This window comes from Hemiscyllium ocellatum, chromosome 11 (genome assembly GCF_020745735.1).
Source record: "Hemiscyllium ocellatum isolate sHemOce1 chromosome 11, sHemOce1.pat.X.cur, whole genome shotgun sequence".
NCBI lineage: Eukaryota > Metazoa > Chordata > Chondrichthyes > Orectolobiformes > Hemiscylliidae > Hemiscyllium > Hemiscyllium ocellatum.
The window spans coordinates 57,287,946-57,305,808 of NC_083411.1; the positions used below are offsets into that span (position 1 = coordinate 57,287,946).

At 40.9% G+C, this 17,863-nt stretch overlaps 1 protein-coding gene across 1 annotated transcript in view; it reads left to right on the forward strand.

The window, feature by feature from the left end:
• LOC132820017 (sodium- and chloride-dependent neutral and basic amino acid transporter B(0+)-like) overlaps positions 1–17,863 on the forward strand; it is a 51,171-nt gene that overhangs the window by 12,547 nt on the left and 20,761 nt on the right. Inside the window, exons 5-9 of the mRNA XM_060831943.1 lie at positions 95–227; positions 2,656–2,796; positions 4,678–4,906; positions 6,673–6,798; positions 10,312–10,430. Coding sequence (XP_060687926.1) covers positions 95–227; positions 2,656–2,796; positions 4,678–4,906; positions 6,673–6,798; positions 10,312–10,430 — 748 coding nt within the window. The remainder of the gene's footprint in view (positions 1–94; positions 228–2,655; positions 2,797–4,677; positions 4,907–6,672; positions 6,799–10,311; positions 10,431–17,863) is intronic.

A 17,863-nucleotide genomic window follows, 5' to 3' on the forward strand; every position in this document is an offset into this window, starting at 1 on the left:
TTGTTAAATACATTGATGCACTATGTCTAAAAACATCTGTGTGTAATGAAGAGTGTCCTAACTTACTACATGTTTTTGTTCTTATTTTCTGTAGTAAAGCAGTTTTACGCCGTTCCAGTTCAATGGATGAGACTGGGGAGGTAATCTGGTATTTAGCCCTCTGTCTGCTTCTTGCCTGGCTAATAGTTGGGGCAGCATTATCAAAAGGAATCAAATCTTCAGGAAAGGTAAATGATTGGTGATAAATAGAGTTAAAACTCGTGACAAAGTAACAGTAAAGCTAGAAACGATAAATAATTTGTGAAGTGTCTGGTTTATCTCCCAGGTGATGTTAACAGTGTCTCTATGGGAAATGGGAGATTCATAATTCATCAACACTTCAGGCCTGAGGGAGATCTGAAGAACGTTCTCCTGAGGGAAAGAACAGCAACTTCCCCAAACCCCTGCAATGTGTCCCTCATTCTAAGGGTTCACTCACTGACACTGGAATTCTGGGTGAATTTCCAATTGCTGTGGAAGGCTGAGGAAGGATTGGGGGTTGGGGGGGAGTGGGGGATGGGGGGGGTGTGGTGGCGGTGATGGGGAAGGATAGGATCAGGGTTTTATTTGAGTGAAATGAGATTTGTCTGGACATGAGAATGGGACTGAGACCTGAGGAACAATCATTAGGTGAAAACAATAAAATGCTGGTAATGCTCAACAGCTTGTGAAGCACCTGTCAAGACAAACCGAGCTAATCTTTCACTTCCATGGACTTTCATCTGACCGAGAGAAATAAATAACAGTTTAAGAGGTTTCTTAAGACAATGGACATGGGGAATATGGTTCGGTGAGTAAAAGGAAGATTCTGTGATAGGTTGGAGGACAACAGAGGTTAACTAACAAAGCTCTGACCTTCATCCCCGTTGTATTGTTGGATAGGTTCCAAACCAAAGAGCAAATGTAATTTTAAGGCTGTTAGAAGAATCACAACATGTGACATTCCAGTGTAATGTGCCTTTAGTAGTTATTAATGTTGAAGGAATATGTTGTAACAGCTGTGTAGCAGTTACTGTGGGTGGAATCTGTTAGTGACATGAGCAGCCTGTGCTAAGGTGAGATTTAATGCAGAATCAGGTGAGAAATCTCATAAGGTCCAACTTGACGTCAGGAACAACTTGCTGTGTCTTTTATGTACCTACCCAGTGAGGAGGTGAGCTTCTTGGGTAAGAATTACCTTTAACTGATTCTTTTCATTGTGTAATTTCTGTTATTATGTCTGAAGACCTGTGTCCCCTTAAGAAGGGTTCGAGATCGGTCAAAGGAATCGACAAATGCGGTCTATTCAAAAAACAAGGGTCATTAGTTGATTCAGTTAAGGTACCTTGATGCAATTCTATCCAGCAACACAGAGATTGAAGCTTCTGTGTTCTGGGGAAAAGTTGCGCAATTACATTTGAAAATTACACATTATTTACATGTTTTTAAAGAAATAGTACAGTCTTAATTACAAGAAAGACCAATCACATATGATTTACAGTGAATTAATCTAATGATATTTTCTGGGAAAGGGTTCTTAACTACAAAAAAATGTCCAATCAATTGTAATATGGTGATATGATTGAAGACAGGCTAATCCAATGGTATTTCCTTTAAGAAGGATATCTAATTTACGTAAATTGTCATGCCATGTATTAGTTCAACGTTTGTTCAAATGGTCAATTAATGTATCAGTGTTTATCTTATGAAAACTCTATTGTCCTCATCTTTCAACTGCAAGTTAATTCTGCAAATCAGCAGTATGTTCAGCAGTATGATTCACAGGCCATTTTATAGTATTCTTTTAAATCGAGAAACCATTTTGTTGTAATAAAAATCTTCATATTTTGTTGCCTAAATTCAAATTTGAGATCCTCATGTCTATAGGTTTAGCAGTGTTTAAATAAGCACATTATAACAAGGTATCACAAAACAAAGTCTCAACATGCAAACCCTGTGAACTAGATGAAAACGCAATCCTTGCGTACATCTTCCATGTTACTATTCCTCTTCAGTTTGTCATCTGTTCCCTTCGATGCATTGATGAGAATCCATTTAATTTGCCATTTGGTTGGATAATATTGTCTTTATTCCAAGGTGAATGATGTATAAAAGTAGGCAAAACTTGCTACAAAGGTACAGCAGCTACTGTTTTGGTCTCCTTAGTTAGGGGGTATATTTGTATTGGAGAAAGTTCAGTGAACGTCTTTGTATTAATTCTTTTGAAAATATAAGTTTGAGCCTGTACTCACAGGAATTTAGGAGACCGAGAAATGATCTTCAAAGATTTCGAATGGTCTTAGAAAGCTTGACCTTCTCAGAGAATCTCGAACAGGGAGCACAGTTACAAAATAAGGTTCTCCAAATGAGGTAGAGATGAAGTGGAATTTTTAATCTTTCAAATACTCTTCCTCCGAAAGCAGTAGAGGTCAGATCATTGAATATATGCAAGGCAGAGTTTGACAAATTGTTGATGTACAAGAGAGTCAAAGGTTCTGGAGAGGGCAAGTGTCAGGGTGATCAGGCAGAATCTTATTGCATGGTGGGGCCACATGGCCTTGTACTGCTTCAAGGTTTTATTTTCTTCTGTTGTACCAGTAATACAGGAAAATCTAACAAGGTGCTCTCCATGCTCAGGTGGTTTATTTCACTGCGACATTCCCTTACGTGGTTCTGACCATACTCCTGATCCGAGGGGTTACCCTGGAGGGAGCTTCTAAAGGAATTGAATTCTACATCGGAAGCCAGTCAGACTTCTCCAGACTGGCTGATGCTGAGGTAAATACAGCAATATGAATGATTGAGTCTCATTAGTATTTTTAGTTGAATCGATTCGTGCCTCAGCACATTTACTTTGTTAGCTTGTCATCATTGATTTAAACTGAAAATGTGTTGCTGGGAAAGCGCAGCAGGTCAGGCAGCATCCAAGGAGCAGGAGAATCGACATTCCTGAAGAAGGGCTCATGCCCGAATCGTCGATTCTCCTGCTCGTTGGATGCTGCCTGACCTGCTGCACTTTTCCAGCAACACATTTTCAGCTCTGATCTGCAGCATCTGCAGTCCTCACTTTCATCATTGATTTAAAATCAGTGTATTGCTTTTGAGTCCTTAATTCAATTCTTGGAAATTTTTAACAAAGCTTGTGATGAATTCAAAGAGTCAGTTTAAGGTCTATATCATCCTGCCATTAACAGGAAAGAAGGTCAGGGCATCAGCTATGATGGACGAGAGGATCGAAATTGATGAGGAATTATGATAGGGATTGGGATGCAATAGAATTCTTCCTTCATGCCTCCTCCTTTCTGAAATCTTGGAAATGACTTAGGAGTTTCAGGTGAAATACCTCATTGACCTACAAAGCAAATACTGACCCACATTTTGCTGTATCAGGGCAATAGAAAGAGCCACTCTTGATGAGCCTTGTCCTTATCCATTCTATGTCAATGATATTTGGTGCTGCAAGTACCTGGAAGTGGGAGATGGAAATGAAAGAACATTGTCTAAATCTGAAATCTACATTGGAGTGAACATTGGAAAGCAACTGATTATATCTTGAACCAGTCAGATTATCGTACTTGGAATATAACAATGCAAGGACTGAGACAGAAAAGGAAGTGTAAGTTTGAGTGGGTGACTTCCAAGCTGTGATTCCATTCTTCCAGTAGGTAGTTTAAGTGCCAGAAATTGTGACTGGCAGTAAGTAAATGCTTGGCATGTCATTAAAAGGCTATTTCAATGTCATGTTTCTTGAAACAAATCTCCGAGGTGATTCAGTCAACAGCATAAGGACAGAAACATCATGGAGCCCAGTGAATGCAAATAGGCAGACTAGGCAATACCACATTTGTGAAGCTGACAGTGTCCTCATGCATACTGGATAATGATGGCTGGAATTTTGTATTCAGTCCAAAGATACAGCAGTCTTTGTGAATAGACAATGGTGAACACTATTTATTGCTTAATTTTTCTGACAGGAATTGGATTTTGATTTCCATTTAAATCATTTAACCATTGTTTACATAATCCTAGAAATTACAGTGTAATTTTACTGGTTCCTGTTGATATTAAGCTACTGTGATATTATTACAATATGAAAGTGATCATTATTTATGGTAAAAGGTGTTCTTTGTTGTTACTTTCACGAAAAGAATGGAATTAACTATGGTCAGTACAATACTGCAAGTGAGTCAGTCACTGAAAACCATGGCTGGTGAAAGAGTATACAGTCACGTCTTCGATAGTGCAATAGTCACGTTCCGTGTGACCCTGCGCTATGCAAGAATCACGCAATACAAGGAGCACTTACAGTGTTGCCGATGTAATCATGTTCTAGCCAACATACTTTTTGAATTTTTGCACTTTAGAAAAGCGTCCCCAATCGTCAATCACGGTACAGGTAATTTGTGTTAATGAAACGTTCATTATACCAGAAAGACCTGTGTCAGATATCCCAGAGGAAATTTAACTGTAAATAATCGACTGTAGTGATGACTGTTCTGTTTAAGAAGAGTTACTGTTGACCAGAGGGAGCTACTTTGCTCAGTTCACCATGGATTAACCACACGAGTTCTCATTATCTTCACATTAATGTCGTTTATCTGTTGTACATGTTTGTGTTTCATTTCCCTCCAGACATCTATTCTATTTTGTATTTACCAGGTCTGGAAAGATGCTGCGACTCAAATTTTCTTTTCTATCTCAGTGGGTTGGGGCACTTTAGTAGCATTGTCGTCTTACAACAAGTTCCACAATAACTGCTACAGAGATACCATCATTGTCTGTGTTGTTAATTGTGCTACGAGTGTGTTTGCTGGATTTGTCATCTTCTCCATCCTGGGACACATGGCTCACATACAAGATAAGCCCGTTTCAGAGGTTGCCCAGTCAGGTAAACTAGAGCTGTTAAAATTGTCAAGGGTCAGACAGCTTTAATGTTCTCTCTGAAGTGATTCAACCCAACATTCCAGTGATTCCAGTGTCCAGACACAATAATCAATCCTCAGATCCAAACTGATAGCCAGGCTCTGAAGACACATTGACATGATGTTTGGTTTATACTGGACAGGGATTGGAGCTGAATAATGCAATGGTATGCCCGGGGTTGAACCCTAGCTCTTAAAAGTGAGCTTTTGAAATAATCACAGAATAGTAAATTTCAAAAGCACTCAGTTAACATTATAATCCGCTGTAAGATTTGCTATTTACCTTAGAATTACATTTCATATGAGCCACATTTTATATTTAAGAAGTAAATTTTGAATGAATTCCATAATATTGTGCTTTTAGGTGAATCAGAGACAGTTTTTATTTATTGACGATTAGTTACTGATCATATTATGTGCTCAAATATTCAATTTGACAGTGGTACATTTTAAAAAATGTTTAATATGAAGAGCAAGAAACATGGAAATGTTCTGTGCTAAGCCACTTGTATCGGTTGATGATGCTGTGATAAGTAATTAATGACCAGGTAAAGTTACAATAAAACACAGTTCACACATTCTGATTACTCCAATAGTCTGAGCACTGAGTGGTTTGACAGCCTGAACTGAGGCAGGAACATAGGAACAGGGGTAGGCCACTCAGTCTGAGTAGTTTGCCTCACTACTCCATGTAATAATGAAGGATCAAACATTTCAATGTTTTTTACTCATTCCATTCCCTGACCTTGTACACCACTGAGAATCAGAAATATAATAATCTCAATCTTAAATCTACTCAAATCTTGACCTCCACAGCCCTCTGTGCTGGACAATTCCAATGTTTCACAACACTCTGAATAAACTAATTTCTTGTCAGCTTGGCCCTCAGTGGCATCCCCCTTAGTTTTAAATTATGGCCGCTGGTTTTAGATTCTGCAGACAGAGGAAATATCTTACCTGCAGCTACTCTGTTGTTCTCTTTAACTACGTTGTAAGTTTCATTCTACGAAACTCTAGAGAGTAAGGCCCAGTTTTCCCAATCTTTCTTCATCGGACAGTTCTACCATTCCAGGAGCAAGTCTGCTGAACGTTTGTTGCACTCCCTCTATGCAATGACATTTTTCCTGAGAAAAAAATGACCAAACTGTGCACAGTTTCCAGGTGTGGCCTAACCAAGCTGCTATACAACTGAAACAAGACTTCACTATCCCTGTACTCAAATCCTCTTGCAATAAAGGATGACATTCCATGAGGCTTCCTAATAGCTTGCTGCACACACATGTTAACCCTCAGTGACTTAGCACCAAGGAGACTGAGGTCTCTTTGTACAACTACACTTTACAATCCCCAACCATTTAAGAAACACTCTAAATTATCCGTTCAATTATTTCTCCCCATTCCCTACTCTCCAACATTATTCCCTGTTTTAAAATGCCAGTTTCACCAATATATTAGAGAGATTCTTTTTTTGCTTAGATTGCAAATGTCACTCTGAACTCAGTGTTCACTGCTTCTAAATATTATAATTTCTGAATTGAAAGTGATTAATATTACAAATATATAATAACTAATGTTTTTTATTGTAAACACATATCCGCACAACTTTGGTGACATGAATAGTTTTGCAAATGTTGGCTAATATTGGCAACTGTAATAAATGAAATGAAATGAATGTCAACAACAAGTTAATAGCAACATTCATTATGTCATTTCAATTCTATTCACTGTTCAGGTTTCGGTTTGGTCTTCATTGCCTACCCAGAGGCCCTTGCACAGTTACCGTGGGCACCATTATGGTCTGTTTCATTTTTCTTCATGCTGCTCACTCTGGGAGTTGACACACAGTTTGCAGGTTTAGGTAAAAATGGCATTGCATCACTTAAAAAAATCATTTCTTTTGAAGAAATTATGACAGTGTTGGGCAAAAAAGTGCTGTTGGTGATGTTAGTGGACAAACGCACAACATTTCTTTGTAGCAATTGTTCCCTTATTGTCTGAAAGAAGAATGCAGCTCTTAGTCTTAAATGATTAGCACCTGCATCAAAATAAAAATTGGGGAAAAGTTGCATCGGCATCCAAATGATTTCACAATACAATTTGCACTAACAGCGATGGTGAGGGAAGGCATCATAGAAGATCAAAATGTGAGTTGGAGTAAATGAGAGAGATGAGGTTCAGTGTTATTAGTAAGTAAGAACGGAGAGTGTATGAGCAAATATTAAAAGAGAAAGACAAACCAGTAGAACTTATTAGCAAAAGCATGCAGCATTCAGAGTTAAGTTGATGACCTGACAACACAAATAGAGACCAGTCACACCACCTGGTGAAGATTATTGAAATGTGGTTGCAGGAAGATCAGTACTGGGAGTGAAATGTCCTAGGGTAATGAGTATTCCAAAGGGATAGGCAAGTAGGAATAGGAGGTGGAGCTGTTTTATTGGTTAAGGGAGATATCAAGGTGCATTAAGAAAAGATATTGGCACTACGAACCAAGATGTTGAATCAATCTGAGTGGAAATAAAAGGCAAGGGAAGAAACCCCTTGGTAGGAATAATTTACAGATTCTCAAACAGTACTTCCAAAGTAGGGCTTAGTATAAATGAGGCAGTAATGAGGGCTTATGAGCCAGCCACAACAGAAATTATGGGTGATTTGTACATAGATATTGATTGGATTCATCAACTTGGCAAGGGTAGTATTGAAGGAAGATTCATAGAGTGTCTGAGGGATTCTTTCTGATGGCAACGTGTCATGGAACCAACTGGCTGCTTCACATTTGGTATTGTGTAATGAGGAAGGATTGGTAAATGATCATGTAGTTAAGGATCATCTTGGAAGGTGTGATCACAACCTTCTATAGTTTCAAATTCAGATGGCAAGAGTGAAGACAGAGTCATATACAGGAGTTTTAATGTTGGCCAAAAGTCATTATACAGGCCTGAGAAAGCAGTTGGCCCTGGGGGACTAAGGAAAAATATTAAAGGAGCAGGACATTTGAAAAATGGTGGCAAATGCTCAATGAGTTACTAAATACCTGTCAATTAAAGTATATTCCTGAGAGGAAAAGGAATTATAGAAAGGTAAAAGATAATCCATGGCTTACCAAGGAGGTCGAGGATAACATAAAGACAAAAACTAGGGCATATCATACTGCAAATGTTTGAGACACTCTGGAGAATCAGGAGATCAATAAAAGGAAACTAGCAAAAACCATAAGCTCTGACACCAAAAGCTTCTATAAGTATATAAAAAGGAAGAGAGTAGTGAAAGTAAATGGTGGCCCTTTAGAGGGTGGAAATGGTGAGGTAATTATGGGAAACTCAGAAATGGCAGAGGCACTAAACCAGTATTTTGTGTCTTTTTGCAGTGGAAGATTATAATTTCTTCCCAAAATCTGCAGTTACTATAGAGGAACTTGGTGAAATTACTAGGGAAAAGGTATTAAGTAAACTGATGGGATTAAAGGCAGATTAGTCCCCAGGACCTGATGGCCTGCACCCTAAGGCAGCAGAGATAGTGGATATATTAGTTACTACATTCCAAAATTTCCTCGATTCTGGAAAGGTGCCAGTGATTTGGAAACACTTTAATGTGAAGCCTGTATTTGAAAAAAGAGATAGGCAAATCATGGAAAATTGTAGATCAATTAGTTTGACCTCGGTCATGAGGAAGTTGCTGGAGTCAATAATAAGGGAGAGAACTGACCACTTGGAACAACAAAGCTCAATTCCCCAGTGGCAGCATGGTTTCATACAGGACAAGTTGAACTTGACAAAATTGTTGGAATTTCTGAGGATGTAACTATCAAGTTGGATAATGGGGACACAGTGGATGTGTTATATCTAGACCTCTAGAAGACATTGATAAGGTGCTGCATTAAGACTGATACAAAAGGTTAGACCGGAGGGTGTTTGGGGTAGAGTATTGGTTCGGATAGAGGATTGGTTGACTGACAGAAAGCAGAGGGGCGGGATAAATGGGTCCTTCTGGCGAACTGTAACTATTGGGGTAGCACAGGGTTCAATCCTCTGACATCAATTGTTGACAATCTATATCAATGAGCTGCCGGGAGGGACAGAATGTAACAAAACAAAATTCACAGCTAGAGAATGAACTAGAATCTGGCAGATGGAATTTAACGTGGATAGGTACGAGGTTACATATTTTGGCAAGAATAATGAAAGAGCAAATTATTAATTAAATCAGAAGCAGATTCAAAGTGCCTCAGTGTAGAGGGATCTGGGTGTCCTTGTGTATGAATCACAGAAAGTGGGGATGTAGGGGCTGCATCTAATAAGAAAGGCAAGTGGAATCTTGGCATTTATTGCAAAAGAACTGGTTTATAAAAGTAATGTTGTCACAATTGTATGAGATGATGTTGAGACCATACTTGGAGTATTGTATCCAGTTCTGGTTTCTTTACTTGAGGAAGGATGTGGTGGCATTAAAAGCAGTTCCGAGGAGGTTCTCCAGGTTGATTCAAGGGATGAAAGGGCTGTCATATGAGGAACAATTGAATACGTTGGACTTGTACTCGCTGGAGATCAGAAGAATGAGGGATGATCTGATTGACACACATAAAATGCTCAAGGGGATTGATAAGGTAGATGTGGAACAGATATTCCTCCTTGTCGGACAGTCTTGAACAAGAGGTCATAGATATAGCCTGAGAGGAAGTAGGTTCAAAACTGGGGTGAGGAGAAACTATTTCTCTGACAGGGTTGTGAATCTGTGGATCTCACTGCCCCAGAGTGCAGAAGAGGCAGAATCAATCAACAAATTCAAGAAAGAAATAGATATGTTTTGATGAAAAATGGGACAAAGGGCTGTGGGAAACAGGCAGGAATTGCGACCACAATAAGAACAGCCATGAATGTGACAAATGGTAGAGTGGGTTTGAAGGGCTGAATTGTCCACTCGCTCCTAATTTCTATGTTCCTCTGCCCAATAGCTATTGTGGTGATTTTCAATCTCAGATGTTAATGTTCTATATCTTTTCTTTGCTCTCATGCCTAGAATTTATCTTTTCGTTGAGACAGATCTTGCTGTTCAAGAGATGGGGATTTTTATTTACCTGCCTTACAGGGAGCAGGATGGTCAGCAAACTTATTCACTCATGTTGAAACTCACTCATGTTGAAACTCACTCATGTTGAAACACCCTACGTGATATTTGAGGATAACGATGATGCAGTTTTCCTCTGCATCAGAGCAACAGGAAAAATACAACTGGGGGAAAAATACATATCTCAGAGCCAGAAAATGGATGCAGAAACCTTTTACTCCAGGGCTTTGGTGTGTCCAGTGGTGTTTTGTCCTGTCATTGTGCAAGTTATTAATTAATGTCTTCATTTGACATTTTCTTCCATTAGAAACAGTTATGACAGCCCTGCAAGACCAGTTCCCTACATTGGTCCAATCAAAGCGCCTTCTTCTGACAGCTGGTGTTTGTTCGTTATTTTATCTGCTTGGCCTTCTATGTGTGACACAGGTAGGTTGTATTTCAGTGATATCAGCTGTTTTCACATGTACTCAGTAACTGTAAAAGGTGATCAAATTCACAGGATGAAAAAATAAAGAAGGCATTAGTGTTCTGGTCCTTTCTTTTTGCAGTTGTTTAATGTTGTGCAGTGATCATGTCATATTGATATCTTGCTGTGATTCTGAGTTTATTCTCAGATAATCCACTCTTACAATAGGACTGGGAAACAGGACCACGGTTCAGTTTATTATGTCATAAAATTGCTCAGCAGACACATTCGTTATCGCGGTTAGTTGTTACAGGGAAGCATAGCTGCTCTCCCTTCGCAATATGTACTGCACACTGAACAAGTCTATAGCTGTCAGTGACATGTATTATATCAAGGTTATATGCTCATCAGCATGTTCTTCTTAAAATGATATTACTATATTCCTATAACATACATGAATGAAAATAAATATATCTCAGACTGGTTGTGAGAACTATCACTCCAAAAATAGGTCACTGTGCTTAGGAGTTTAAGAATTGAACTGTTTAAGACTTTAAGTGGTTGTATAATGAATCAATAATTTAATAATCCTTCCAGATCTCATGATCTTCTTTCTGTCCTGTGATCTAGATTTATCAACTGACTGTTCTTGGCTCACTGATATTTTGGTGACTTTCCTTTTGTTAAAGAGGAGATTATTTTCATGGTTGCGTTCAACATTTTCATTCCCTGAGTTTACCTCTGGTGGCGTTCTGTGCACAGTCAGAATGCTCAATGTTAGAATGTTGTACAATTCCCCAAATTATTTTCTATTCCTCTTTCTCATTGTTCCATTAGATATTGTGACTCCTTGGGTTTAAGGCTCACTGCACTTTCTGAGTACTTCTGTGGGTGACCATGTTCCCTGGATGGGATGTATGATTCAAACCTTTTACCACTCTCACAAACTAGATAATTCCACACCCAGATGTCAAATGAGTGCTGTTTTTATTCTGCCTGAATGTTCAAGATGTTTATCCCATATTTACAGGAAATTGGACTGTTCATGACTTGGCAAATGTGTCCTGACTTGCTTTTTAATGTGATTGTTGCTGGTAATAGAAAGCCCATACCTAGACGTATTGTTATGAAGTGTGACATGGCAATATGGAGATGGTGTCCAGTTGCTCATTTCATGACGGATGGCTGAATAGTATGAACCATTTCATTCAGCAAAAATATTGGGTCTGGGATAATGTGGTGAGGCTGTCACATGATTTAGACCCCATGTAGTACACATCCAAGGTATCCTAGGTCCATAAAATATTTATCAGTGCAGTATGATCCAATTTCAGATATTTTCTCCAGGTACACAATGCACTTTATACTTATGGTGATTACCATGGGTGTAGTTGAGTAATCCTTCCAATGTCTGGTGGTTGGAAAATTGGAATATTACTCAGTGACTTGGTGAAAATTGTCACCGTGGATGGTAAGTAAATCTGTTACAAGCTTCAACCAAAGATATATTGGAATCTTGTGAGGGTAGAGAAATTTTTTTTCTGTTGATGTGGTGGCTGACTTTGACATGCCTGATACACCCTCACAGTCTTCTCGATTTTTCTGTTGTGAACTGAGCAATACACAGTGAGCTGTACAGGGGCCTTTTTCACCCTATGCCCATATGCCCCTGGTATAATGAGGCAATAGAGTTTACTAAAGAGCTTCAGCTACAAGCATCTGTTTATGTTTGAAAAGCATGCCTCTTGAGGGTCCCTGGCTCATCCTTGTCTGGCTAAATCCCTTGGAGCACATCTGGCACGTTTTGTATCCCATCAGGCCGGACTTTGATAATAACTTTCCAAAATGCCCTCAGTTGTGAATCATTCATTGTCTTTTTTCTTACTGTTGACCAATATTCATCTGGATTGATATTGATGATGTTTTCTTATGTAATTTTTTTGTAAGTGCAGCCAAACAGCCATTGTCTAATTTGGCGTTGGTACACCTCTCATTGTGTCTGAAGTAGCCCAGATTGTAACAAATATCAAAGTGGTTTATGTCAAATCATTTTCAATGTTTTGTTCCTACAATGAATCATTTACTAAACTGGTACATATGGAAATTTGTGATAGTGCATACCAGAAGAAATGTTTTCTGTCCTATGTTCAAACAGTTCGATTGTTATTATGATAGAATATTGGATCCAAAAGCAATGAATTTACCATTATGTATGCCCCAACACTGTTTTGACAAGGTCAGGCCCAGTGGGAGGGATGACATGGATGAAGGTGCTCAGGCCCGAAAAATATTGAACTTGATATCGAGTCCTGACAACTGCAGGGACCCCAAATGGAAATGGGATGCTGACCAGAGTTTCCAGATGACCTTGGGCTCCTTTCATCGCAGCTAACCCATTTTCACTCACTAATGGTCCCCATAAGCAACTTTTCTTTCGCCCAGGCTCAACAGTATCCATTCCTTTGTCTGCCCAACAAGTGTTCTCTCTTTGTGTGGGCTCCATCTCCACCTGTTGTTCACTCCGTTCTCCCAATCCCTGTCTTCAGTGTATATCCCATCTTTTCCTAGCAACAATGAGTTCTGAAGAAGGATCACTGGTCCTGAAATGTTGACTCTGCTTTCTCTCCACAGAAGCTGTCTGACCTGCTGAGTTTCTCTGGCAAATTTTGTTCTTGTTTCAGATTTCCAGCATCCACATTCCTTTGCTTTTAGAATTCCGCAGGTGGCAGAACAGCCTGATCCCTATGCCCTTAACTTCCAGATACATGTACCTGTGAATGCTCCTGCATGGCTGTATGTGGAATACTCTCTGCTTCCCACCAGCTCCACCACCATTGTCACTGTTGGTGCACCCAAGTGCTTCTCTCTGAGAGAAATTATGTTTGAGACACGGAATTGTTCATTCACTTTTAATCTGTAGCAAAAGCTTCCCTTCATTGCCAAGCCTTCAAATGAGGCCTTGTGCAATCATATTCTTCAATTTCTGTTTCTGTTGGGTATAATTGCGTTGTGCAGGAAGAGATCTTGAACCCTTCCCATTATAGTGCACATTCTCTGCTAGCCCTCTGTATGAGCCAGTTAAGAGAAAGATGCGGCCGTTAATGTTTCCTTTGATTTGTTCACACTCTACCCTCCTCCTCTACATTATATACCCTCCCCACCTCTCCTAGCCTTCTCCCTTTTCACCGATGTTCCTTCTGTTTCTCTTCAGTCTCCTCCTGTGATGATCAGCTCCTCCACTATCCCCTATGATATTCCTGCTTATCCACCACCACCACACTGTTTTCTTTTGGCTCAGTTGGCTGGATGGTTGGTTTTAAAGAGAGTGATGCTGGAAAAGCACAGCCGGTCAGGCAGCATCTGAGGAGCAGGAGAGTTGATGTTTCGACCATAAGCTCTTTAACAGGAAGATGATTCCAGCACCACACGTTTTGACTCTGATTTCCAGTATCTGTAGTCCTCACTTTCTCCTGGATGGCTGATTTACAATGGGGGGGGGGGGGGGGGGGCGGGGGGAGAGGGGCACCAACAACACAGGTTCAACTTCTGCATTGACTGAGGTTACCAACAAACAATAAAAATGTGAATTAAGAAGATTGATAATCCAACCATCAATAAATCGTTTTGGAGGTTTGACAACTCATTCTGACCTGGTGATTGTATACCGATTTGAAGAGAAGTGTGTTATTTTCAGTTGCTCTTGACTGGTAACTCAGTTGCCTTGATGTTAGATGCTGCAACTCAGCATCATGTCATGATCATCGGCATCAGAATTTTCTCCCTCACTGTCTGCAAACATGCTTAGCTTAGCCTAGCCTTAGGGGAGACAATGGCCTACTGGTATTATCGGTAGACTGTTAATCCAGAGATCCAGGGAATGTTTTGGGAATCCAGGTTTGAATCCTGCCGCGGCAGATGGTATAATTTGAATTCAATAGACTCTGGAATTAAGAGTCTAATGAATTCAAATGAATCCATTGTTGATTGTTAGAAACACCCCTTTGGTTCACTAATGTCCTTTACGGAAGGAAACTTCAATTATTACTTGGTCGGGCCGACATGAGAAAGTGAGGACTTCAGATGCTGGAGATTAGAGTCAAAAAGTGTGGCGCTGGAAAAGCACGGCTGGTCAGACAGCATCTGAGGAGCAGTAGAGTCGATGTTTTGAGCTTAAGCCCTTAATCAGAAATGAAGAGCTTGTGCTCAAAACGTCAACTCTCTCTTTTCGCAGCAGAGAGCGGCGGGAGCTGGGCGGAAGTTCAGGCGGAGCGCAAAGTCGGTCGGGAAGGTAAGTGATTTGCTATTAGAGTGGGTGTGTTAAGAACCTAAATTAAGAGTCCACAGGCTTGCTACAAAACAAGGGTCTAAGGAAGTTTTTAATCGAAGAGTGAGGCTTCAGCTCAGGAGTCTTTGAAAAGGAGGTTGAGTGAAGTGATTACGCCACAGTTGAAGAGGGTGAAGACATGACTGCCCAGCTGGTTCAGTGCGCTATGTGCTTGATGTGGGAGGTCAACGACTCTGGTGTGTCTGACTCGTACATGTGCGGAAAGTGTGTGCACATTCAGCTATTGACCGAGCATATTGCAGCGCTGATGAAAGAACTCGAGGACCTTAGGCTCATCCGAGGGAATGAGATCTTTCTGGACAAGACCTTCAGCGAGGTTATTACACCAATCATGCCAGAAGAGAGCAGAAGAGAGCAGACGATGAGGAAGGCAGAGAGGAGACAGGTGCAAGAGACCCCGGGAGAAGTACCTGTCAGGAACAAGTTGAAGCTGTTGGAAACAGTGGAGACTGATGACACTGCCAGTCCGCGAGGCGGCCAGGTCTGTCAATCAAAAGTTGGCGCAGAGGCAGAGCGGAAGAGTCGGACATCGCATAGAGCCGTGGTAATAGGGGACTCCATCGTGAGAGGAACTGACCGGGGTTTTTGTGGCAGCAGACGGGATTTAAAGATGGTGTGTTGTCTTCCTGGTGCCAGGGTGAAAGACATCGCGGACAGAGTGCAGGAAATCATCAAGGACGAGGGTGAAGAGCCAGAGGTGGTGGTACATGTCGGCACAAATGATGTCGGGAAGAAGAGGAGGCACATACTACAGCGGGACTTTGGAGAACGAGGAAGAAGGCTGAAAAGCAGGACGTCCAAGGTGGTTATCTCTGGTTTGCTTCCAGTTCCTCGGGCTGGTGAGGCCAGAAACAGGGAGATAATGGACTTGAATGTGTGGTTGGGGAACTGGTGCAGGAAGCAAGGATTTAAGTTCTTGAATCACTGGGGTACATTTTGTGGCAAACATAAATTCTACAAGAGAGACGGTTTGCACCTTAACAGGTTAGGGATCAGCATTCTGGCAGGCAGGTTTTCTACTGCAACACCGCTACATTTAAACTAAGTAGCGGGGGGGAGGGGACAAACTGGATGTACAAAAAGGAAGTTGAAGGAAAAGTTAGAACAAGAGAAGTCAAGAAAGACAACTGTATCAATGAGGCAGAAAATTCAAAAAGGGATCATGCTGTAAGGTTGAGTGGAATAGGGGTTGATGGGAAGGGTGAGAGCAGTAACAAATTAAAAATGCTGTATATGAACGCACGAAGCATTAGAAATAAGATGGATGAGCTTGAGGCTCTTTTGGAAATTGGCAGATACGATATTGTGGGGATAACTGAGACGTGGCTTCAAGTGGACAGGGCCTGGGAAATGAATATTCAAGGCTACACGTGCTATCGTAAGGACAGACTGACGGGCAGAGGGGGTGGAGTGGCCTTGTTGGAAAGGGACGATATTCAGTCCCTTGCGCGGGGGGACCTAGAGTCAGGGGATGTAGAGTCAGTGTGGATAGAGCTGCGAAATACTAAGGGTAAAACGACCCTCTTGGGAGTCATCTACAGGCCCCCAAACAGTAGTCTGGATGTCGGATGTAAGTTGAATCAGGAGCTGAAATTGACCTGTGGTAAAGATGTTACTACAGTTGTTATGGGGAATGTTAACATGCAGGTAGACTGGGAGAATCAGGATGGTATTGGACCTCAAGAAAGAGACTTTATGGAGTGCTTCAGAGATGGATTCTTAGAGCAGCTGGTGCTGGAGCCGACCAGGGAGAAGGCAATTCTGGATCTAGTATTGTGTAATTAACCAGAATTGGTCAGAGACCTCGAAGTGAAGGAGCCATTGGGAAGTAGTGACCATAATACATTAAGTTTCAATCTGCAATTTGAGAGGGAGAGGGTACAGTCGGAAGTGACAGTACTTCTGTTGAATAAAGGGAACTATGGAGCTATGAGGGAGGAGCTGGCCAAAGTTCAATGGTGCAATACCTTAGCAGGGATGACCGTGGTGGAACAATGGCAGATATTTCTGTGTATAATGCAGAAGTTGCAGGATCAGTTCATTCCTAAAAGGAAGAAAGATCCCAGGAGGAGGCATGGGTGGCCGTGGCTGACGAGGGAAGTTAAGAAACATATAAAGTTAAAAGAGAAAAAGTATAACATAGCAAAGATAAGTGGGAAAACAGAGGACTGGGAAGCTTTTAAAGAACAACAGAGGATTACTAAGAAGGAAATACGCAGAGGAAAAATGAGATACGAAGGTAAACTGGCCAATAATATAAAGGAGGATAGTAAAAGCTTTTTCAAGTATGTGCAAGGCAAAAAAATGGTTAGGACTAAAATTGGGCCCTTGAAGACAGAAACAGGGGAATATATTACAGGGAACAAAGAAATGGCAGAAGAATTAAATGGGTACTTCAGATCTGTGTTCACTGGGGAAGACACAAGACTGGGGAAGACCCTGAGGTAGCAGTGACCGAAGGACCTGAACTTAAGGGAATCTGTATTTGCCAGGATTTGGTGTTGGAGAGACTGTTAGGTCTGAAGGTTGATAAGTCCCCGGGGCCTGATGGTCTACATCCCAGGGTACTGAAGGAGGTGGCTCGGGAAATCGTGGATGCGTTGGTGATTATTTTCCAGAATTCGATAGATTCGGGATCGGTACCTGAGGATTGGAGACTGGCTAATGTTATACCACTTTTTAAGAAAGGTGGGAGAGAGAAAGCAGGAAATTATAGACCAGTTAGTCTGACCTCAGTGGTGGGAAAGATGCTGGAGTCTATTATAAAGGATGAGATTACGGCACATCTGGATAGTAGTAACAGGATAGGACAGAGTCAGCATGGATTTATGAAGGGGAAATCGTGCTTGACTAATCTTCTGGAGTTTTTTGAGGATGTAACTCTGAAGATGGATAAGGGAGATCCAGTAGATGTAATGTACCTGGACTTTCAGAAAGCTTTTGATAAAGTTCCACATAGGAGGTTAGTGAGTAAACTTAGGGCGCATGGTATTGGGGGCAAAGTACTAGATTGGATTGAAAATTGGTTGGCTGATAGGAAACAAAGGGTAGTGATAAACGGCTCCATTTCGGAATGGCAGGCAGTGACCAGTGGGGTACCGCAAGGAT